General features: G+C 34.3%; 1 protein-coding gene across 12 annotated transcripts in view; it reads right to left on the minus strand.

The window, feature by feature from the left end:
• Positions 1-22,027, minus strand: part of LOC137642507 (trypsin-like) — a 321,664-nt gene extending 299,637 nt beyond the window's left edge. For 8 of the 12 annotated variants that reach the window (XR_011044793.1, XR_011044792.1, XM_068375129.1 and 5 more), the window contains exons 1-9: positions 21,869-22,027; positions 15,937-15,977; positions 15,403-15,485; positions 14,973-15,088; positions 14,471-14,574; positions 13,251-13,372; positions 12,631-12,921; positions 10,873-11,041; positions 10,233-10,326 (exon numbers count right to left, since the gene is read on the minus strand). Coding sequence is in view for 10 of the 12 variants with exons in the window: in XM_068375129.1 (XP_068231230.1) it covers positions 10,233-10,326; positions 10,873-11,041; positions 12,631-12,921; positions 13,251-13,372; positions 14,471-14,574; positions 14,973-15,088; positions 15,403-15,485; positions 15,937-15,977; positions 21,869-21,907 (1,059 nt within the window). In the remaining 2 variants the exon portion in view is untranslated. Of the gene's footprint in view, positions 1-6,903; positions 7,064-7,812; positions 7,943-8,350; positions 8,488-9,752; positions 9,934-10,232; positions 10,327-10,872; positions 11,042-12,630; positions 12,922-13,250; positions 13,373-14,470; positions 14,575-14,972; positions 15,089-15,402; positions 15,486-15,936; positions 15,978-21,868 lie in introns of those variants that run through there. The other 4 variants (XM_068375130.1, XM_068375133.1, XM_068375132.1 and 1 more) reach the window with 2 other exon arrangements.
• Between the last annotated feature and the right edge of the window lie 3,287 nt (positions 22,028-25,314).

Below are 25,314 nucleotides of genomic sequence, written 5' to 3' on the forward strand. Positions count from 1 at the left end.
AAAATACGAATGAAAGAAGAAGAGTAAAGAAAAATTCTTCGCAGGAAAGTCCATATGTAGGGATTTTAAAACCTACTGAACAATTTTCATTCCATCAATGGTCACGATACTCTCCTGAAAATACGAAATTAAAAGGAAAAATAAAATCTCTCTAACATTACTATTTTTTTTGTAGTTTACTAAAATAGTGAATGAAAGAAAACGAGTTTTAACACCGTTCATAGAAAATGCTTCTTACCAAGGATTATGAGTAACTATGGGCAAAAGACGTCATCATTTAGATTTTAGGCCTATTCTATTCGCACGACAGCCGTGTAATAAACTTCAAACTGCTATTCTCACGACAACACCTGGTAGCGGAATTTAGAGCTAAATTAACTGGCTCCCTCATTTGGCAATAGTTAAGTTAAAGACGCTCTTAAAATGTGAGTTTAATATTTATCAGATTTTGATACGTTTTCATCATTTTCTCTGTAACTGTGAAGGATGGGGAGAGAAAAAGGGGAAGTCATCGAAGTCAAAGTTAGGAAGCTATAGTAAAACAGAGATGAGCAACTCCGGTGTCGCGTTGTTTGAGCCAGAGTCAATATATTCAGTATTTATTGACTCAAGGTTGAACCAGAGTCAACATATACAGTTTGTATTGACTAAGGGTTGAGCCAGAGTCAATATATTCAGTTTGTATTGACTAAGGGTTGAGCCAGAGTCAATATATACAGTATGTATTGACTCAGGGTTGAGCCAGAGTCAATATATACAGTATGTATTAACTCAGAGTTGAGCCAGGGTCGATATATTCAGTATATATTGACTCAGTGTTGAGCCAGAGTCAATATATCCAGTACGTATTAACTCAAGGCTGAACCAGAGTCAATATATTCAGTATGTATTAACTCAAGGTTGAGCCAGAGTCAATATTTTCAGTATGTATTGACTCAGGGTTGAACCAGAGTCAATATATTCAGTATGTATTAACTCAGGATTGAGCCAGAGTCAATATATTCAGTTTGTATTGACTAAGGGTTGACCCAGAGTCAATATATACAGTATGTATTGACTGAGTTGAGCCAGAGTTAATATATTCAGTATATATTGACTCAGTGTTGAGCCAGAGTCAATATATTTGGAATGTATTAACTCAAGGTTGAGCCAGAGTCAATATATTCAGTATGTATTGACTCCGGGTTGAACCAGAGTCAATATATTCAGTATGTATTAACTCAGGGTTGACCCAGAGTCAATATATACAGTATGTATTGACTTAGTTGAGCCAGAGTCAATATATTCAGTATAGATTGACTAAGGTTTGAGCCAGAGTCAATATATCCGGTATGTATTGACTCAGGGTTGAGCCATGAACTCTCGTTCTCGGAAGAATTTCAGTGAGACCTGAGTGAGACAATGCGAGACTTGAGCAGCATCTGTAGAGCTGGAGGACTGTTGTCACTGTAGGAATGGTGTCAAGTTTAGTTTCGATATAGTTCAATAGGGTCATAAATGTCATGCAAAGTTTATTGAAGTATCTTATAATCAGAGGCCATAGTGATAGCCTAATAAATGCTTCTCGGTTTTGATTTTGAGGACATATTTCAAAGTAGCTGCATTCTATTTTGCTGTTAATTTTATCAGGCATTGATTTTTTAGATAACTAGTCGAATTTTTATTACAGGAAATATCTCTCTTGATATTTTCATTGATTTTAACATAATCTATGAATTAAACTGGTGCTAGATTGAAAAAGGCTGTGGTGGCCGATGCAGTAACGTCCCTGACTGGTGTTTGAAACCCGCTCAAACTCGTTAGTTCATTTTGTCGCTGACGTTACCATTAATGTGAGCAAAGAATGGGGGAGGGGTTTGCGGGAGCCAATGGATCTAGCTGCTGAGTCATCAGCAGTCTTTGCCTGGCCCTCCTTGGTCCTAGATTGGATGGAGAGGATGCCTGGGCACTGGGCATATGTGTATATGGTCAGTTTCTGGTGAATTGTTCTGCTTGTTAGGGCAATGCTACTATCCCTTGTCTCTGCTATTGATGGCAACATATCTGATAATGAAATCGGAATACAAAATGATAACGAATGAACTGAATACATGAAAGAAGCAGAATCAGAATTTGGTAATGTTCAACTCTACATCAGAAGGATCATAATGTTAAAACAATCTCATATGATACAATGATAAAATTACCATCATCTCAATACACCAGACACTTGCAAACATTTAAGAGTATTGCTAAATAGTACAAATAAGAATTTTAAAGTACAATTTTGAACGTCCTAAATAAAAAATCAAGCCTTCTGATTGGTCAGATTTATGACGAAAAAGTTTTTCATCAATGATAATCTTATTCATAAATCATATTCATTAATGGCATTGATGTGATTTCTAGCCATGGGACTTTTAATTTATATCTCATGTAATATATACGAGTATGAGTCAAAATAGTGTGTGTATATATATATATATATATATATATATATATATATATATATATATATATATATATATATATATATATATATATATATATATACACATTTATATATATACATATGTACATACATACATATATATATATATATATATATATATATATATATATATATATATATATATATATATATATATATATATATATATATATATAACACATATACATTTTCCCCAGAATATCTATATGGATAGCTAACATTTTAGTACCTGTTTATTACTTTACATAATCGTATATAATATGGGCCTGCCGTTCTATACAGGCCGTTCTTTTGTCATCTTATTTCTCAAAGGAAAGGCTTACATACATTCTCTTTCTATGTGAACTTATGCATACCATATTTAATTTTAAAGTTCTCAGTTGTATTTAGTTAGAACTGAGTTAAGTTGGCTTTCCATGACACAAGAAAAAGCTTACCGGAAAACACATAATACATACTTTCTACCCTTCAGAAAATTAAGTGGTCCGGAAGTCCCTTAAATTTGCCAAATTGAAATGCTATAAAATAAGTTTGAATTGTTTGTCATAAGATCAATTTCATCTTTGATTAGGCCGAATTTCAGTACCTCGATCTCACCTTTTCCCTCAGTGTTTGCATCTAAAGTGCATCTACCTATACACAAACTTGTCATCATACTCGTATGATGACATAGTTATTATTGATGGGCACCACAGTGAGTATAGGGATGTGATATCTAGTGTTCTACAGGGTAGTGTTCTTGGCCCATTACTTTTAATCTCATATACACATAACATATGGTTTGGCCTTGAAAACAAGCTCAATGCATATGCAGATGATGCTACTCTCTTTGCATCAATTCCATCACCTGAATGCAGATCTGGGGTTGCTAAATCCATTAATCGAGATCTAGCTAAAGTGAGTGCATAATGCAAATTATGGAGCTTGAAGTTGAATCCTAACAAAACTCATTGTATGTTTGTAAGTAGGTCAACAACAGTGGCTCCTTAGCATCGGTAATGTTTCTGTAATTCGGTATGACTCTTTTAAAATTTTAGATGTGATTCTTGATAGCAAATTTACTTTTAAGAAACGCCTTCGGTCTATCTCTTCTTCCATTGCACAAAAAATTGGCTTATTGAGAAAGTCTTTTAAGATTTTCGGTGATCAATCTAATTACAAAAAGTGTTTTAATTATTTCATTCTACCTTGTTTCGAGTATTTTTCTCCTGTCTGGTTTTCATTCGCTGATTCTCATTTTAATCTGTTGGACATGAACTTACGGTCTATTAGGTTCCTTATTCTTGATCCAGATATTAATCTGTGGCACCATTGTTCAGATAAGATTTTTCATGATGATGACCATTCCTTACATTCAGATATTCCCAGACAGTACCATCTTGTTTGTAATACTAGGTATGCAGTTAATTCTAATAGTCAGGCCTTCTCCATCATGAGTCTCAACAATACACAGTATTCTAGAAGTTTTATTTCAGCTGTGACCAAGTTGTAGAATGATCTTCCTAATCTGGTAGTTAAATCAGTGGAACTTCATACATAATTAATGTATGAAAGATAAGATCCATTTTAATGTTGTTATTATTTTTGAAATATTGTATTTTAATTGTTCATTGCTTCTCTTGTAGTTTATATCTGTTTTTCCTTCCCTCACTGGGCTATTTATCCCTGTTAGAGCCCTTGGGCTTATAACATCCTACTTTTCCAACTAAAGTTGTAACTTAGCTAGTAAAAATAATCGTTATAAATAACCAACTTTTCTTCATATTTACAAAATAAAATATAACATTAATACTACTTAGTACCTTGAGATTAAGGCTTGTCCAGAGCAAAAATTAAAAGTAACATAACTTTTTCTACATAATGTAGAATATAATTTTACTAAAAGTGATTTCTTCACTAACGGTTCTCTCTTTCAGTTGGATCAGATGATACAAAAATGAATAATACTTGTATCTATATATACACACACACAAACTCACGCACACACAAGTGGTTCTGGGTAGCACCAACTATGTTTGACAGGTGACTGACAGGACGTTGGTGAGTACTCGATTTTAATTTGTCACTGCGACACCACCAGTTGATGTCTGGTTAGACCATACCCAAAATTACTACTTCTCTGATACGTTCATTACTTCAAATACATTACTGTCGCAGCTAAAAGTCAAATTCATAAGATATTTTGATAAAAAATATAGCATTAATACTTCAAAAGAATGCTTAGTGTACTGCATCTTTTATTGGTCAAAGTTCCAAAATATTTTTAATAGATTATCATTTTCATCATTATCCCATAAATATGTTTTAGTATTAGTAACTATTTACACAGGGTAAATTTCTTTCTCCAAAAACTGTTGAATATGTAAGGGCCTGCAGAGCTAATGATCCTGTAGTGAAGTGTCTGGTTATCCTGAATCCTTAGACTGACAACATGTTGTAAGATCCACCAATACCTCGTTATTAAGGTCATGGGTTGTGTCATTTTGAGCTGGTCAACAAAATTAATTACAAGGTTTAAATTGAAGGTTTGGCATTAAAAGAAAGAGAAGCTGGTGTTTCCAATACCTAATAGCAGCGGCCACTTTGTGAAGTGTGTAGAGGAGGTTGAAGAACACTTCCATCTAGGTGAGACAGAATTGTGAAAACTCCCAACCCCTAAATTGAAAAAGTGCATACTCCTAAGGATATTAACATAGCAAAGTTTAACCCATTTTAGAAGGAAAACTAGACTTTTAATGGAGTAAATATCTCATTAAAATCAACAAAAGGTTAACTGTACTGTAAACAGTGAAGATAATCTTGACCCAATTAAGAGGTAGGCAGTGACCCTCAGCTGTCCTTCCGAAGATCCATAGACTCATATATGTGATGATGTGGGGACAGACTAAGCGTGGCCTAAGACCGAAAGACCAACATGTTCCATACACAAACATTTTAAAATTAAAATGGAAGTTCTATTAACTTTCTTGTAACATCTTGCAGATTTCATTCTTATCATCACATGTTCTCCTTGCTGCTTTTTATATGGAAGATGTAGTTAGGATCTTACGAAGCCTCTGGGTCTTATTAGGAAAGATATTATTAACGAGTAATTTTCGAGGCTTGTGAGAATATGGTCACATAATAAACACTTCCTATTGCTTGTCCTCTGACCTGAGTTTTATAATCCAATCCAGACATGTATAAACTTAATGCAAATAAGAATAGGCTTCATTGTAGGGCAAAAGAAAAAAAAATTAATGGTAAAATTTACCAATACATATGGTCACATATGTTTCCCTTAAATGTCAGGCTATAAGTAATTCATTTGCCTTAATTCACTTTCTAAAAGCAAAGAAATTAATTCACATTAAAATTATTATTCGTATGATCTATAGAAAGGATTGACTGTCAAACAAAATACATTAACAAATATAGAAATTGTTCTCAAATGGGAGGGAAGATAAAAGGAAGAGAATGACAGGGATTTAAGCAACTGGCGTTCAATGTCTCTTCAACCGAGCAATGACGTAAAAAGAGAAGGAGAGAGGAAAAGAATGGTCCCACTTACTGTAGATAGGTCAGTCAGACAAAATCAGCACGAATTCCCCGTGACGTCACATGGGCTAGAGGATCACTGGAAGCGAGTGATGAGAGGTTTATCCCCGTTCTTTATTTTCAGCATAATATTCAGTCATGATTAATTCATTAAATTTGTTATATAATATTATATATCATTCGACATTCTATTGTAAATTACACTGAAAAGAAATTGAATAATTTAGGCTTTTTTTTTACCAGAAAGATTGAAAATATCGATTAATTGAATAATCACTTACTGTTGTAGAACTTCAAGAAAGCAAAATTATTACATATAGATAAGACTTCTTATAAAGGGAATGCGGTCTTGGGAAAAGAAAAAAGCCACTTGTCAGTCCATAAGGGAGAGGTATCTTGGATTCAAGTTATTACAAAGTGTTTAGGTTTTACTCATTTAACTTACAAGAAAAGATAAAGAACCGTTTATAAGAAAAACAGTAATAACCCATAATAAGAACTTTGTAGCATCAAAATGAACTAGATTCTATTAATAGAAATTTGTGGAAAGTTCAAATTTGTTGCATATATTACTTATTAAGTGTCATTTTGAAGCAGCTAAAGTCTTTGTATGTTTAACATTAGGTAGAGTATTTGTTTTCCCTTTAAGATGGACTCGGGACATTAGTTTTAATCTCTTGTTAAAGAAAACGCTTCTTCAAAATATAGAAATCTTTTGCTGAAAGTTTAACAAAGTCCCTCAGTATCAGTGAGACTTTTGAGGCTGAGATCCCCAGGGTCAATAGATTAGAAATCAGTATTGTTACTGTAATAAGGATAAATAATAGAATGTTTAAATGCCAATAGATTTATTTTACCACAATCATTCAAAAAGAGGAATGAACTAACAACAAATTAAAAAGAAAAAAATGGTAATTCCATGATCAGAAAATTAAATTAATGCCTGATTGTGCAGACATAATCTCATTAATGTCTGATGTTGTCTATTCGGTGTCCTCTATGGTCTTGGGCAAGTTTGAGAACCTGCGATGTTTGTAGATATCCAAGAGAGATAGTCTGAAAAAGATATCACAGTTGTAAAATCAATTCCATCATAAGATTCTCAAAGAAAACTCTTAAATAGATCAAAGCTCAATATTGATTACGGTGGTTGTTCATTTTTTCTATCTGCTGTTCATAATGTCATTGGCCCAAATATCGTTTTTAATCCTTATTTATCTATCTATTTTACTATTACCATAATCTTTGACTTTTTGTTTCACCTCATTGGCAAAATCACTAGTTTTGAAACTTCCTTTGGTAACATAAATCTGTCGACATGATAATTTCCTAATAGCTACTTTGACTTGTGGGTCTACTTGTCAATGCTTATCAATATTCATGATAATCATTCAAATATTAAAGTTATTAAACCTAATCATCCATTTGTTTGATCTTGAAACCTTATTGTAAGTTCAGTTGACAATGGACTCTATGTCTTTACTTGTACTTGACTAACAGTTGATATAGGAACTTGCTCACTGGTTCTATGTTTTGAAAGGTTTAGATTACCATAAGTCACATGATTATTTAATCTTTAAAATTGTGCTGTTCTTTTAATTACATTTTCATTTACTGACGAAATTTCCCTTCTTTTTCATTGTCTGTCAATTTAAAATTTATCTCCCTTTACTTATGATTTTTTTTTCCATTTGTTTAGTTGGAAACAAGAATACCATTCTATTTTCGTGTCAACTTTTATACTGGACATTGAAAACCTTTCTTATGGAAGTCATTCAAACAAAATTTCTTGGTATTTCACTTACTGCCTACTCTGGCGTACACTCCAGGGCTGTTTGCATCGGCGCAGCCATAGCCCCAAGAGACCACTCCAATCACCACCATGAATGTTTGAGCTGTGTTACCTGCAGTCACCATTGGACCACCGGAATCACCCTGAAAATGGAAAAATCTATTTTGACTCTACTGAAACAAGTTATGTTTAAGTTTGTGATATTTTCTAGTTTACAAGAGAGACTATCGTCAGAGATAGTACGAAAGCTGTAAGCTGTTGGCAAGTTCTAATAAAACAATTAACTTTCTCCTCATTCCTCTATCTATCGCTATGTCTGTTATTGCCAATACTTTCTCCACACTCCTAAAGTAGTCTGCAGCTGTTTGCAATTTATGAATAAATTTCACTGTCCTTATGACCTTTTGTCTAAAGAATTAAAAGCATTTTTAACTGGAAACATTGAAGTCACACAAGTTCTTCAACATGTCTTTAAACATGGTATTCAAAATATGTAGATACTAATCCACCTTAATTATATAATGTAATTCTATCGTTGTGACTCAACAAACCTGACAAGAATCTTTTCCTCCGGCATCCAATCCAGCACAGATCATGTTACTTGTGATACCACTTAAAAACTGTTGACACCTTGAGTTGGTCATTGTTGGAACATCCACTTCATAAAGTACATTAGGTTGACTACCACCTGTAAAGTAAAAGGGTTATATACACAATACTGCACTTGTAAGAAAAAATGGAGATAAAAAAATAGTCAGAGGCACTTTGTCCCAACATATTTATTATTTCTTATATACTGGCTGATTAAATTTTCAATCAATCAATAAATAGGTTGGCCAAGTCAACCTGCCATTTCAGGGTAATGGTGGCTCAGTGATATCGTTGATTACTCCCTCACACTTTGTGTGTCCTGAGTTCAAGTCACGACAGATGACCACCGGACTACGATGTTCCTTTGTTTGTGGAAGGATTGAAACCTACAGGTCTGCTTCATGAGATATCAACAGACATTGCCTTGATTCTTAAGGTCTTATATGACTAGAAAGTTCCATTGGAGACTTAGTTGTATAGTTCTTCAAAGTTGTCCTTCCTCAAAGTTTCAAAGAGATTCTCTCAGTCTCATTATATCCGCTTGGTTTATTGCTCACCTATTTCTGGATGATCAATCTTCTATCGCTTTACTTAGTAAGAATGAGTCAACTGCATTTCTTTGGTCCGTGACTATTCCTCATCTCTTCTCTTGGTTGTGCTCAAAGAAATTCTGCTACTCATTTTCTATGAGTATAATATTTGCCTTCATTCTGCGATGCTGTCCTATCATATAGACTGGTAACACTTTTCACATATCTCCACAACTTTATTCTCTAGAAATAAGAAATCTTAATTAAAGGTTCTGTGACTGGTTTGTCCTACCAGTGCCAAGCTCTGATATTCTCTTCTTACTTTTGTTTGTCTTGAGTCATATAACGTTCCATCTTTTAAGAGACGGTTATTATTTTTTAGAGATTGAGCCTTACTCCTGCTTCTCTTTCTTATGATTGTGTTTTTCATGTCTGATTCTCTTTATAAAGATCTTAGCAAAACTTTAGAAGTAATAATAACAACCTAATCTTACTTCGGCATGATTTTTAAATGTAAGATAGAATAAAAGTCTAACACACAGAAAAATTCAAGGATTCTTCACAATTTTTGCTTCAAGTATTACTAAATTTGGAAACAAAAAAGTTTATTCCGTTTATACCTAAAGGGTGAAATCGGTAGTTCCTGGAATCAATTTCTTGAAGGAATAAATAAAAAAATAAGAAAAACTCCGTGAATAGACTGTACTGAAGGTGCATGTGCAGAATGTGATCTACACCAAAATATTTCTCTGCTAAGATAATTGAATGGTCTTTACTGCTTGAGTTGAACAGTGATTTCAAATAAGTTGAAACTTATTACAAGCGTACAAACCTGACTGTAATGTTCCCCAGCCAGTAACTGTAGCAGTCACATCACTATAGGCATTGCCTGCATCTGGAAGACACACAGGGGTAATCTTGTTGTCAGAAGGGAAGGTGAGCGGAGAGGACAGTTTGATCAACGCCATATCGTTATCAAGAGTGTTTCTGTCGTAACTTGGGTGCATGATGATCTGTAACGAGATTGATTGATTAAACTTATTTTCCATATTATATTTTCTTAAATTTTTTAAATATATCTGTAATTATAAAACCAGTATTTTGAAATCAGGAAAATTGTACTGTATTTATTTCAAATTTATTCTTCTTTCAAGGATAACATACAAGATTTATAGCAATACATCTAGAAAGATTTTCTGTTTAAGAAAAGTGTATAGCAAATAGAAGAGCCTTAACTAATTTCATGACTTCTGTAAAAGAGAATTTCTAATAAAATATTTTGCAAGAAGTATCCAGAGGTTTACCGACTTACTCTTGAGGCTTGGATCTTTTGTCTAACTGTTGTTTCAGTTAATGTGGTATAATCGTGTTCTCCTACGACTACATAGACGTTTGATTCACTGTCTCTGGAAAGGGAATGGGATCGTTATTAGTAACAACAGTCATTCCTGCTTGAAAAGGTCAATTTCGCCATTATAAGAATAAACGTTTTTAATGAGGAATTGGTACTACCTTTTACATTTTTTTTATTTCTTATAATCTCATTGAAAAAGTTTTTATGCATTGTTTAATATTTGCAAAAACACAGTTATTAGTCAATGCAATTCACTCTTCAGCAACAAAATAAGGCAGCAAACTTGCAAAATTAAATTTAGTCAATATATTCCCACGAAAATTCTTATGCTGCTTCGCAAAGTCATGAATAAGATATTGCCTGAACTTTTGAATCTTTTTTTCATAAAGTTTTTAAACGTTTTATTTTTTTATTTTTTGTACACTTCACGAGAACCTTTTGAGATTGGTTGAAATCTAAAGCAATTGATGAGGTGTTAATACTGTGATTAATTTTCAAGTATAGTCACCAGATATGATCTGAAACACTTTCATAAATAGTCAATCTTCCCAGATAAAATGAGATATCATTAGTCCTACCTCAAAACAAGGCCTCTTACCCGTCGACACAATGAGATGCTGTCAAGATCCACTCATTGGAGATGATAGAACCACCACAATATGGTCTGCTAGATGTAGCTGACGTCAACCCAACTTGCCAAGGGTATTCGTGCACTGTTGTCGGTTGGCCTCCAACAATCCTGGTCACTGGGTTTCGTCGGCCACACACTGCATAAGAGAATTAGATGCTTCAGTGTCTCAAGTATTCACTGTTTGCTTGTTTATGTTATATACTGAACTTTTGTCAGATTAAGTGGTTTCTAAAATTAGTACAAATTATATAATTTTCTTATTTCATTCAGTCTACTGATTCTCTTAGATTGTCTTTGATAAATATGTAATTTTTAATTTGGTTTTCTATAATTATCCTTGATATATATATATATATATATATATATATATATATATATATATATATATATATATATATATATATATATATATATATATATATGCAGATAACCTTACACTTGTGTAAAGATTCTATTGTTCATTGTTATACCGTTTATATGAACATCAAGTAATGGTTAGCCATAATAAAATAAATTGTTTATAGGCGCCACAGAGATTCCGGGCAAAATAAGCCCCACCCCCTGATGACATCATAGCCAATCATAATTCATAGTGAATAGAGTAGGCTACATACAGTAAACAACAAATTGTCATAATGATGGACTTGAAGTTGGGCAGTTTATAGTGTTGGTAATATGAAATATAATTGATTGGAAATTAAAGGAATCACTGGAGAATAACCCTAGGATTACCATTTCACATTTTGAGATTTAGAAAATAAAGAAATATTTGTAAATGTTATTTTCTACTTATGTCTACTTTTGATGATATACATATTTGACACTTCCTGATTTCCTTGTTCTGGCTCAGAGTTCTTTGGAGACAGTAAATTCATAACATGATTTATCTTTAAGCAATTCATTTGTATGGAGCAAACCTGTAATTGTTTGAGTAGATAACCTATTTCCTATTTCTGTTTTCTTCCTGTTTATTGAAGAAATATTTTTTTCTACAGGTGCACTCAAGTGCAGTAAACATAGTAATGTTTGCGTAAAGTTGGAGAATTTTTAAAACATTAACACATTGTCCATTAGCCTAGCTGAAGCTACTGAACTCCAAAATATCTCTGGCTTCATATCTGAACTCACATTAATAATATCTAAAGAATTTCTTAGTAGCCTCCATTCTGTGTCAATGCTTTGAATATCAGACTCTGTTGCATGACCAAAGAAGGACATCAGATCACTTAAAGATGGCAATTCTCTATCCATAACTACTTTTGGACTTCATGTCTTCAAAGAATAAATAAAATCTGTATATATTTTTTTATAATGTCAAAAGAATTGAAATTTGGATTTTTTTTTAGGGAAAATTTATTGTCTCCTAAAAATTTGTATGTTTTGCTTTTTCTGTAAGAAAAATTTGAAAATCCTATTCATGTTGAAAAACCTGTATAACCTGATTAATCTCTATATGTGGCAACACTGCTGGGTAGAATTTATAATGGCTTCACTGTTGCCATCTTCAGCAGTGTTTAATTATCCTCCCACTATGGAGAGGGCAATGCTCAATGGGGGATTGGATAGCCCAAGGATGCTACCCATCTAACACAAAGATCTCAGCTCAGTTTTTTTTTTTTAATATTTTTCTGTGTTTTCGATAGTAAACAAACAAAATAATGAGCTTGTCAGCGTTATTCAATGCATAAACACATCAAGGAAACTTGGCAGTAACTTTGTTCTTACGGCATCGTCCACTTGGTGTTGTTGTTGTTGTTGTTGTTGGTGCTGCTGTTGTTGTTGTTGTTGGCGCTGCTGTTGTTGTTGTTGTTGTTGTTGGTGCTGCTGTTGTTGTTGTTGTTGGCACTGTTTTTGTTGTTGTTGTTGTTGTTGGTGCTGCTGTTGTTGTTGTTGTTGGTGCTGCTGTTGTTGTTGTTGTTGTTGTTGTTGGTGCTGCTGTTGTTGTTGTTGTTGTTGGCGCTGCTGTTGTTGTTGGTGCTGCTGTTGTTGTTGTTGTTGAAGATGAAGTCGAAGTTCCTGTCACATGTGAAAGAAATATATGCTGCTGTAACACTTGAAGAAACTAGGAACACATAAGTCGAGGTTTCTCAGGAATCAAATTCCTACAACTAGCAGCGAGAAAATCAGATTGATTCCAGAGAAATGGGAAGAAGAATATTGACCAATATAAGAGGGAAGGATCTTTGGATATCTAATGTTAAAATGGCAATAATGATGACACTAATTGTTGAATGTATAAAATGTGAAAAAATCAGCCAGCTGAATGAAAAATAAAACATTAATTACAGGACCTTGAATGCCAACTGTCGGTGAAAATGAGAACCTCTATAAGACGTGTTGTTTACCTGAACCTGAGGCTGTAACTGTGCAGGAGAAACCGTAGTATCTTTTCCAAAACGACCAAAATTGGACCACCATGAAATTGTTTCCACTCGTTTCAGTAAAAGGTGGTTGAGTTCCGCAATACCTGTAAAAATATACCTCTAGATGTACATTTGATAACTAAATTTTGTTTTGAAGTGTGGGATCTCTCTCTCTCTTTCTCTCCCTCTGTCTCTCTCTCTCTCTCTCTCTCTCTCTCTCTCTCTCTCTCTCTCTCTCTCTCTCTCTCTCTGAAATATTCTACATTTGCACTGAAAAATTATGTGAACATTACTGTTTTCCTGTGCCATTTTACTAAAATATCTTCTCTAAATAATGAATAATTGTAATAATGTAATGTAATATTTTTATCTTCATTTAGATATATCCTTCAAAGAATGAACAGTTTTTCAATGATATTTTTCTCTTCATTTAGATATCTAATTCAAAGTCAGAAAAGTTTTTCACCGAGTATATACACAATAAAAGATTCCCTTCTTTTTTAAAAAGCATAGATGATAATAATTATTCCACAACGCGAATTTACATTGATGACCTACAAGTGATTTTTTATTATCTACTTATAACATTAGTGACTGAATGTGACATGACATGTTAATCTTTCTGACACCTGTTGAGTGTGTTCTACTTCATGCAGGTGCATATAGGCTCTGTCGCTTTGCAAGAAATATAGTTATGCTATACGGTGCTTGGCTATGATAATGAAATTGGTATACACTAAACATAAAAGGGGTTCCGGCTTTATTTTGCTCGTGAGAATCAATGCATCAGTGATATGCAAAGATATTTCAAGCATTCTAAGATCCACTTTCCATCAAGCAACTTGAAGGATTTTATCCTTTGTTATAGGGAGAAATGCAACTTCGAAGTTGAGCTCAATTAAAATACTTGGTGAATAATATTTCTAAGGAATCGCTCCTACACCACACACGGATTATTTTGTATGTTACATCTGGCCTTCAAGATTGCATTAGATAAAGTGTTAACTTCCATGTAATCTTTAGACCCGCCAACAGATTTGAATCCTACTGTAATGTACGACAAAGATTTAACCAAACATCTTCAGTGAGAAAATAAAGGTTACAATTAAAGTTGGTACTAAAATTTCAAACTTCATCGCCATCTTTAACTTTGTTGGTGATTGGCAGAGGAAAAATAACAGTTATAACCAAATGTATCTCACCTTTCGTAGAGACCATCTCCGGTGATTGTGACGGAAGAAAACCAGCATCCTCTCAACCTAAAATCATCGCAAGTAATCGATATGGTTGAATCAACAGACGAACCCTGCAAAGGATAATGTTGATGGAGAGAGGAACCAGGTAGATGAATTTTATGTTACTGAAAATTATGTACGAATAGTAGAATAACTATCCATTGTCAACATAGTTGTGGCAAGACGCAAGATATGACTCGAATAATAATTATAAAAAAGTTTTCAGGTGGTTGATGAAATAGAGACCTTTGGAATTGCGTTTAATGCTTTTCATTTAAGGAGATAAGAGATAAAGAGAAAACAGTTCGTAGTTGATAATTTCAATATGTTTATGGAAAGAACTGTCTTGATGAATGAACGAATACAGTCATCCCTCGATATTTGCTGATTCGGTCATTCTCGATGCTGAGAACTCTATAACCTAGTAAATAGAAATTAAGTAATTACTCGTTTTTTTTTTTTAACTCACCTGGAAGGTCCAAAGGCATCCACTGCCCAATGGATACCAATTTGGGTAATTCTGAGACTGGATGGTAACGGTCTCGCCAGGTGCCAGGACATGAATGCCACATGGAAGGGAGCTTGCTGAGTTGGGGGCAGAAGAATGATAAATGTGAGAGCGTGAATATGGAACCAAAATCTGTTTTCAAAGAACTCTCCCGGAGGGAAAAACTAACTTATTTTTATTACTGGATATGAATATAAAGATGATATGAAGAAAAAAAAATTAGTGAACGGTTTTCAAGAGACCTAACCCAAGTTTAATTACTTCTCTGTAAATGATGAAAGTTTAAGCAGATCTTTTATGCTTTCTTGAAAATATCTAATAAAGATATCCAAGTTGGACTGATATAACTTATAACCATTTTATCTATAAAAGAAGATGATCTTGAGAGTACCTTGTCTGTCGCCACCTGACATCTGCCTCAGCTCATCCAAGACTCGTTGCATCTCGCCCAGTCTGGGATCCTTGTGGGGAGTGCTGGTGGGGGTGGGGGGAATAAAGAGGGGAATTGAATAGATAGAAAGAAAGGAAAGAAATATATGAGAAAGATAAATGGTTTTGAGATTGTAAAAGTGTCGATACGTATTGCATTTGTATAATATGATTGTGTGGGATTTTTATATTGCGGATATGAATTGGAAGGAAAATATTTATCACTGATATAAGGTCTTCAGAAAATTTTTATACCACTAATATTTTACTGAATCACCAAGGAATAGGCAAAAGTTTTCCCAGAAAATTTCCCTTCTTGTCAAAAATAATGTTGAAGTAATATTCATTATATTCAAGAAAGTTTCAATCGATAAAAGCAAATGAAGCCAAAGCTTATTCAAAGACTTTCCATCTGGTTAAAATATTAATGACATTTTGATTACAATTCTCAAGGTCATTATGTCATTAAATTTCCCAAAGAAGAAACACGACTTACGTTCCGTTCCAAGCGGGAACAGCATTCACACACCACAAACTCTGACGAAGAAATGGAATAGAGAAAGGAATATGAAAATTACAATTATATCAGTTATATTATTTTTCGTGAGAGGGACTTGAAAACTTAACTACATAGTGAAACAACGCTTTCTTTTCTTGGGGATTTAAATACTTCTTTTCCTCCCTAAACAATATTTTTTGGAGGAAATTCTTTGCAAAGGAAGTGCTAATAACTGGCAAAATCCATCTGATATGAGACCGAAAAAGAATGACATATTTGCTTGCAGTCTGTGTCTTTTAGGAATCTAATAAGCCTATTGTTATGTATTATTGTAATAATGTACTGAATTACCTCAAATGTTACACGTATTGAGCGCAACATTGCATCATATTTCATTGATAAAACATGTTTCAGCATTTTTCATAAATGGAATAATATATTTTGATATTAGGCTTCAAGCATTTATTAATTACCTCAAAGATAGGCTGTGATTCTTTTTACTTTTGTACTGCAGTAGGATTTAAGTCTTTTGAGAGCGATGCTCATATGTTTGCTTTAATGTTTTGTTTTGTAAGATTGTTTACGAGATGCTCGACGCTCATTTGGAAGCTGCGAGCCACAGAGTAATGTAGCCTCTTATTATACATTAAAGGGTTATGTATACACTTGTGTTTGATTCAACATATCATCATTAAAAACTGACAACGCAGGATGGGATCTAATATTCTCATCTAACTACTGTATTATTATTCCCAGGTATGTGGTATTAGGATATCACCAGACAATATTGAACTGACATATCAAACTGGTGACGATCTGATGACAAATACACGCAGAGATCATAGAGAAGTAAAAAAAAAGCCCAGTGAGTATCCCCCATGCACTCGACCAGAAGAATTTCTTCAAACACAAGCAAACAAAACAAGAAAACAAAGTGATATTTAAAATTGGATAAGATACAAAAAAGGTAGGAAGTTACAAGGTGACTTAGAACAGTAGCCTAACCTAATCCAGGTAAGAATTCAAAATGCCTCTTGACATTGAACATCCTGACGATTTAACATCCCAGCTGAACTCAATTCTGTCGCAACACGAGGGCAACAGTGGTGTGGGGAATTTAAGACTTATTTAGAAGCATTAGGGGATATGAAGGATGCCCAAAAGAAGGTATTCTTACTTCATACAGCGGGTAGAGAAGTTCGGGAAGTGTTTAAGACATTGCAGCCAACAGATAACATAAGTGAAGCTGTAATTAAGGCTCTTACCACATATTTTGCTCCTCAGGTCAATAAATCTTTTGAAAGGTATCAATTTTCAGCACAGGCATATCATAAAGAAAATGAAAGTTTTGATGTATTTGTGACTAGACTAAAGAATTTAGCCTTTTCATATGAATTTCTAGAGTTAGAAAATGTTATCATAGATCAAGTTATTGCACATTGCACATCACAAGAGCTAAGAAAGAAATTATTGCAAGATAAAGATTTAACATTAGAAAAGGTATTGATAATAGGCAGAGCTTTAGAAACATCAAATAGGCAAAGTAACATAATAGGTAGTTCTATAAGCAATAGAATGGAAAATTCTAAAATTAGTACAATAGGTTCTAAGTGGAAAAACAATGAGAATCAGAGAAGGAATATGTCAAAGCCTAGTCATAGAAAAGTGCTTAACACTAATGTTCATAAATATCAGAATCAGGCCTATACAGAGAAACAACAGGAAAACCACAAGTGTTATAGGTGTGGTAAAACTGATCATTTTGCATATGAAGCAAAGAAATGCCCTGCTACTGGATAAAAATGCCATAATTGTAGAAAGATGGGTCATTTTGCAACTGTTTGTAGATTCCCTAAACAATACACAAAGAAAATAAATGCTATATTTGATACTATTGGTCATACGAATAATGCGGAAAATGTTCATGATAATCAGGATAAGTCAGAAACTGATTTTGCATTTCGCATAAATTCCATCAACAAGAATGCAAAGAAACATATCATAGTAGAAGTAATCATAAATGGTAAACCAATTTTGATGCAAGTTGACACAGCAGCCGACATATCAATTATGTCTGAGAAAACAGCTAAAAGCATTCCTAATTTGTTAGTAGAACGTACAAATAGAGTTCTGAAAGGTTATAATGGTTTTCATATTCAGGTAATAGGTGCTTCGAACGTAGAAGTATAGTTCAAAGAACAGAAATTAGAGAGAATGCCATTAACAGTAGTAAAAGTTAAAGGACAAACTTTGCTAGGTTTGGATTGGCTACAGTATTTGAAATTAGATTGGCCTAGTATTTTGAAGGTTACAGGTAGACAAGATGAACACAAAAATGAAGTGTCTGTGTATTATATCATATAAGAGTTTCAAGACATATTTGAAGATAAAGTAGGTATAATAAAGAACGCAAAGGCAATTTTAGTTTTGAAACCTGACAGTGCTCCTAGATTTTGTGCTCCCTGACCAGTACCGTATGCATTGAAAAGTGCAGTTGAAACAGAAATCAGTAGATTAGAAAATGAAGGTTGATGGAAAAAAGTTACATATTCAGACTGGGCTACTCCATTAGTACCTATTGTGAAGGAAAATGGTCAGGTTAGGTTATGTGGAGATTACAAAGTAACGTTGAATCCACAACTGCAAGTAGCTCAACATCCACTACCAAATCCGAAAGATATGTTTGCAACTATGTCAGGATGTACTGTTTTTTTTTTAAGTTAGATTTAAGACAAGCATTTCAACAGCTTCCCATGGATGAAAGTTCACAAGAATTATGTACAATAAATACATCCTTAGGTTTCTTTAGGCCAAAAAGATTACCTTATGGAGTTGCAAGTAGTCCACCTATATGGCAACAAACTATGGATAAGATTTTTTTTCAGGAATGCAAGGAGTATTCATTTTTATAGATGATATTTTAATTGCTGATAAAGACACAAGAGAACATAGAGAAAGATTGCGATCAGTTCTGAAGAAGTTGAAGGAACATATTAGAGTAAATAAGAGCAAATGTATTTTGGATCTTGATTCAGTGGAATACTTAGATTTTGTAATTAATGGCAAGGGTATTCACAAAACTAAAGAGAAGATTAAAGCTGTACAATCAACAAAAGTACCAGAAAATGTTAAGGTTTAGTAACATTTTATGGGAATTTCATCCAGAATTTGTCTAAAATTGCACATCCATTGTATAATTTGTTGAATAAGGGTGTAGAATAGAAGTGGACAAAAGAGTGTTAGGAATCTTTTGAAAGAATCAAACAGGAAATAACATCACCTGTATTCTAAGTACATTATCAAATGGATTTACCAGTTAAATTAGTATGTGATGCATCAAACATAGGTTTATGTGCAGTATCATCTCATGTAATGCCAGATGGAACAGAAAAACCAATTGCATTCACTTCTAGAGTATTGAACAAGGCAGAAAGGAATTACTCTCAAATAGAAAAAGAAGGTTTAGCATTAGTGTATGGAATTAAGAAATTTCATATGTATCTTTATGGTAGGAAATGTTCACACTTGTTACAGATCATAAACCTTTATTAGCAATATTGGGTCCAAAAGCAAGTTTACCTACGTTGGTAGCTGCAAGACTACAACGTTGGGCAATTACGTTAGCCGCGTACCACTATGATATAGAATACCGTCCAACACCAAAGATGGGTAATGCAGATACTTTATCTAGATTACCAGTAGACAAAGCTTTAGAAAAGTATGATGATAGTATTCTGTTAATTTCTGTATATGATGTACTCATAACTGTAAAAGATGTAGCACACAGTACCAAAAGAGACCCAGTACTTAGTAAGGTTTTAGAGAGTTTAATGACAGGTAGGGACTTATGTGGAAAAGAGGAAAATTGTAAACCCTATAAGTATATATGGTATGATCTGAGTGTAACTCAAGGAATAGTGATGAGAGGTTCAAGGGTAGTTATTCCTAATTCACTGAGGAATAAAGTTTTGTCTGAAATACATGCTGATCACCAAGGTATTGTAAGATCAAAGCCAATTACAAGAACTTTTGTATGGTGCCAATGGTGTCGATAAAGATGTGGAATCTTATATAAGGAATTGTATGAATTGTGTTATGCAACAGAACAATCTTCATTTTGCTAGAATGCACCCATGGGAGTTACCCAGATATCCATGGCAGAAAGTGCATGTAGATTTTGCAGGTCCTTTTTTAAATTATTTGTTTTAGATAGTCGTAGAAGCTTACATTAAGTTGCCAGAAGTCATTCCAATGAAGACAACAACGTCTTATGCCACAATAAAAGAGTTAATGCAAATTTTTTGTACACATGGTATTCCAGAAAGAATTGTTACAGATAATGGTCCATAATTTACCTCACAAGAGTTTAAAGAATTTTGTAACCTCAATGGAATATACATTTTCAGCAACGTATCATCCCTCTACCAATGGAGAGGCTTAAAAGGTTTCTTCAAACATTTAAACACAATATGAAGTGTAGAAAAGCAAATTCATGTAACATATTTCTACATGTATCAAAGTTTTTATTGTCTTATAGAACAACACCACACAGCGCAACAGGCGTGATACCATCGAATTTGTTGATGGAGAGGAGGATTAGATGTAAGTTATATTTGTTGTATCCAAGTTTGCAAAGTGATTTAGAAGATAAAGGGTATAAACAAGTAGAAAATATTCCAAAAGTAAGAAATTTTTTACCTTTATCTGATGTCATGGTAAGATCGTACAGCACTTCAGAGAAGTGGGTATCAGAAGAGATTGTAAGAGAGATAGGAAATTTACATTATGATGTTCAAGTTGGTGGAAATATTGTAAAACGTCATGTTGATCAATTACAGCCATTAAACAGAAATACAGTAGAGCATGCGAATGTTAGAGGTGGAAAACTTTCGGAAATAGTTAGATCAAGTAAGTCAAATATTAACCAACATGCTCCAACATCAAACATAGATTCAGAACCAATTCATTTTACTTTTGTACTGCAGTAGGATCGAAGTCTTTTGAGAGCGATGCTCATATGTTTGCTTTAATGTTTTGTTTTGTAAGATTGTTTACGAGACGCTCGACGCTCATTTGGAAGTCCAGAGCCACAGAGTAATGTAGCCTCTTATTATACATTAAAGGGTTACGTATATACCTGCGTTTGATTCAACATATCATCATTAAAAACTGACAACGCAAGATGGGATCTAATATTCTCATCTAACTACTGTATTATTATTTCCAGGTATGTGGTATTATGAAATCACCAGACAATATTCAACCAGCATATCACCTATGTTAGCTTTTACGTCTAATTTAATATTCATATATGATATGAAATGAAATAAATGAGCTTTAGATAAACTAGGAATATCTGACTTCATTTTCCCATAATATAATTTATTTAGCAATGACATAGGGAAACAAGTCTTCTTAAACAATCCTGAAAACGAAAAATTTCCCAAAGTTATTTACTAAAAAATTTATCCAGTTTGCAATTTTATCCTTAGGGTAACTAAACGCGTTAAAACGTATTCACTTGAACAATATTTGATAACATTTGCAAGTCGACTCCAGTTCTGTCTACCCTGAGGAAGCTAAGTCACACCTAATTGGCTAAAAGCTTTCTTCTAAGATGGCTGAACTATTAGCAATTACCATGACTGTCCTGAATTGAAGACAGTCATACTTCCTGAACATTATCGGAGGAAAATATAGGAGAAATAATTTTTTTTTCGTCATAAAAATTACTTGATCATCATTTTTCTATTTGTAATGTATAAAAGTTATGCAAAAGACGGGAAATGAGCGGTTAATGAAGTATCCGTGTTCAAAAATATTTAAAGAACACCTATAAATGATTTGTCTCAAACATGAAATGCTAGTCTTTAAACTGTATTTCGTGCAAGACATCTTTGAAAGAGATATAAAAAAAGTTGATGCTTACCAGAAGGAGCAGAGCCAAAGACAGCGGAGTGGATTCCATCGTGGCTGGGTGGAGTCAAAGAAGAGTTCTCTGCAGAAGCCAAAGAGTCAACTCCAACGACAACTGCAACGGGCTGGTCAGGAAGTTCCTCTCCGTCTCTGAAGCTGGAAGGTGACTGACGCCCTTTATAAAGAGGCCGACGAATACCATCGGTTCATTGAATATCAAATTTCTTAATTATTTCTTTTCATCTAAACACTTGTGGCGAGTGCAGCAAAAAGTTCATGACTATTTTGAAAATAAAAATAATTTTCTCTGTGCATATTTCTTAGAGAGAGTGTGTTTATGTAAATACATACATATATATATATATATATATATGTATATATATATATTCAGGTGATATATATATATATATATATATACATACACACATATATATATATATATATATAAATATATATATATATATATATATATATTTATATACATATCTATATATAGGTATACATACATTTATATATATATATATATATATATATATAATTTATATATATATACTTATACAGTATGTATATATATATATATATATATATATGTATTATATAATTATGGCTCCCTGGTCTTGGCACCAAAAATGAATTATACGATATACGATTATGGCTCGTGACTGAAAACCAAACTTATAATTAGATATATACTAGTACTGGCAAGTTAATTAACCTCTCGAATACCAAACTCACTTGTTTGCTTTTACATTAAAACTGTTACGCTTTAAAATAATAACACACGAATTCTGAGACAGTTAAATAGCTCATAGGACAGCTCATAGACTGAATATCCAAAGGTCTCTTAAGTACACTCAAAACCAAACTGGGTAATCATTATTACGAATATAAAAATAGTTCTAACTTTGGTTCATAATAGGATACGAACAGATTCTATTCTAAACAATGGTGATTAGAATAATACACTCTTTACAAAAATAGATGTAACCTTTATAAATTGCATCACTGAAAGAATTTACATATTAATAAGTCACTCGAAAAAATTAAATCTGAACACAACTTACATTAAGACATAAATGTTACGATCTGAAAGTTATTTAATTACTTGATTTCAAATGTTAAATCAGAATAAACCTTAGACTAAGAAAGAAATAACACTTAGGAAAATTATGCAATTACTTGTTTCACTTGAAATTAAATCTGAATACAATATTCAAGTGTGACACTTAATAGAAAATAGATAACCCGATCACTATACAAATACCTAACCTTCCTACAGGGCCAGTTGCAAAAATTTGACAAAATACCAACACTCACCCTAATACAATGAATTCAAAACCCCCGTTTCGTCTGACATATTTTTTCAACACACCATTTGCTTTGGGGGTCACAGAGTCACTTAGAAGAGGACACACTGTGGTACTGAACACTCTGAGCTGCATGCGAGAGTGGGCGAGGACAAGTTGGATGTCTTAAGGCTTCAATTCTCTATCTGACAATCTAACACTGGGGATTGCCTTATATGCAAAATTTAGCTACTTCCAGAAACTTCCCGGACTAAGTCTGATAGCGTTGTGGTGGGGACGGGCAAGGCGTCAGAGTTACCAAGTATTACTCTCTCGAACGCATATTCACGCAACAGGGAGACAAAACCTGGGTTTCTTGGGCAACTATCACACACAACGAAGTGACTCTCTGTCAGCTAGCTCTGCCCACACTTTGTCCTTGAAATAAAAAAAAAAAATAAAACCCAGCACTAGGGCCCTCCAGAAACTTCCAAAGCACATGTGGCATATTGCGCATTTTCTCTCTAACATGATGCAATACCTCATAAAAATATAAAAGAACATTACATAAGCCCTTGTTCCTGTTGTGAATGATGACATGACACTCTCAAACAGTTATGTAAGACTTCGTAACAAAATTGCGTGAAATAAAAAGTTAATTCTTAAAAGTAATGTGAGTTTACTTATATTGACTTGAATAAAGAATACATAAATCTACACGAAGAGAACTCACCTTAAGAGCTGGCTAACCTCCCTTCAATGCACAAATAAAATATTGTGACGGGCTGAGAGAAAGGTTAGGACTCAAAGGCAGGAAGCAATGAACTGAGTAGTATTATTAAAGAACACTCTCCTTTATATACAAAACCTCAAGGCAACAGGAAAATACATGTTCGAGAAATGACAATGTGACATAGGCAACACATAGACATGTTTGTTCTGGTTCTTTTTAGTGCGAGGGAAGAGCGCAGATACAAGCATAATATATACAAAATAATTTATGTACGATCGTGTGACACACGGTTGGTACATGGCTCCCCCCCTAAAAATGACATACTGTACATGTTAAATAGGGCGCCCTGATCTAGAGAGGCGAACTGTAGGTGGGTCATCTGGCAGTAGATAAGCAGGATTTAGACGATCAATGGAGACCCAGTCTTCTTTGCCACGAATGTTTAGTAGGAATGCTTTCGGACTGCATCGGATCACAAGGAAAGGACCCGTGTAAGGGGGCGTTAACGGTGGCTTGGTGGTGTCGTTGAGCAGGAAGACGTGCGTTGCAGAATGCAAGTCTGTTGGTATGTGATGCTTCGCTGGGGGCTTGTAAGTCTGGCGGCATGGAGTAAATTTTCCCACGACGTGACGTATGAGCTGGAGATCGTCGGAGAAGGTTGTAGGAGGAATAAATTCGGCAGGGACGACCAACGGGTCGCCATACACCATTTCGGCTGCCGAGACGTCGAGGGCGTCTTTAGGAGTGGTCCTTAGTCCCAGGAGGACCCAGGGAAGCTGAGTAAACCAGTTACAATCCTTGCAGTGGGACATCAAAGCTGCTTTGAGGGTGCGATGAAAACGTTCAACCATTCCATTGTCAGCGGGGTTGTAGGCCATTGTCTGATATTGGGTGATGCCCAGGAGATTCGCTAATGATGTCCATATTTGAGAGGTGAAAGTGGTTCCCCTGTCAGAAGTAATATGCTCAGGGATACCAAATCTTGAAATCCATCCAGAGAGTAAGGCAGATGTACATGAGGCGGATGTTGCAGTTTCCATGGGAATGGCTTCAGGCCAACGAGTGGAGCGGTCGATGACGGTAAACAGGTAACGATGTCCTTGTGATGTGGGTAGGGGGCCTACAACGTCGACATGAATGCGTGCGAAACGACGCTGAGGTTGAGGAAAGGTGCCCACTCTTGAATCCGTGTGTTGATGTACTTTGGAAGTTTGGCAAGAAGTACAGGCGCGGACCCAATCCTTAGCATCCTTAGAAATGCCGTGCTAAATGAACTTTGCCTTCAGTAGCTGTGCAGTAGAACGGCACGAGGGATGTTAAAGGCCGTGAATGAAATCAAACACCTCCTGTCGCATGGGAGCAGGAATCCAAGGTCGTGGTCTACCAGTACTGACATCACAGAGGAGGGTGGTGTTGGAGTCTTCGAGGGGAAAGTCTTCC

The sequence above is a fragment of the Palaemon carinicauda genome, chromosome 6 (genome assembly GCF_036898095.1).
Source record: "Palaemon carinicauda isolate YSFRI2023 chromosome 6, ASM3689809v2, whole genome shotgun sequence".
In the NCBI taxonomy this organism is placed as follows: Eukaryota; Metazoa; Arthropoda; class Malacostraca; order Decapoda; family Palaemonidae; genus Palaemon; species Palaemon carinicauda.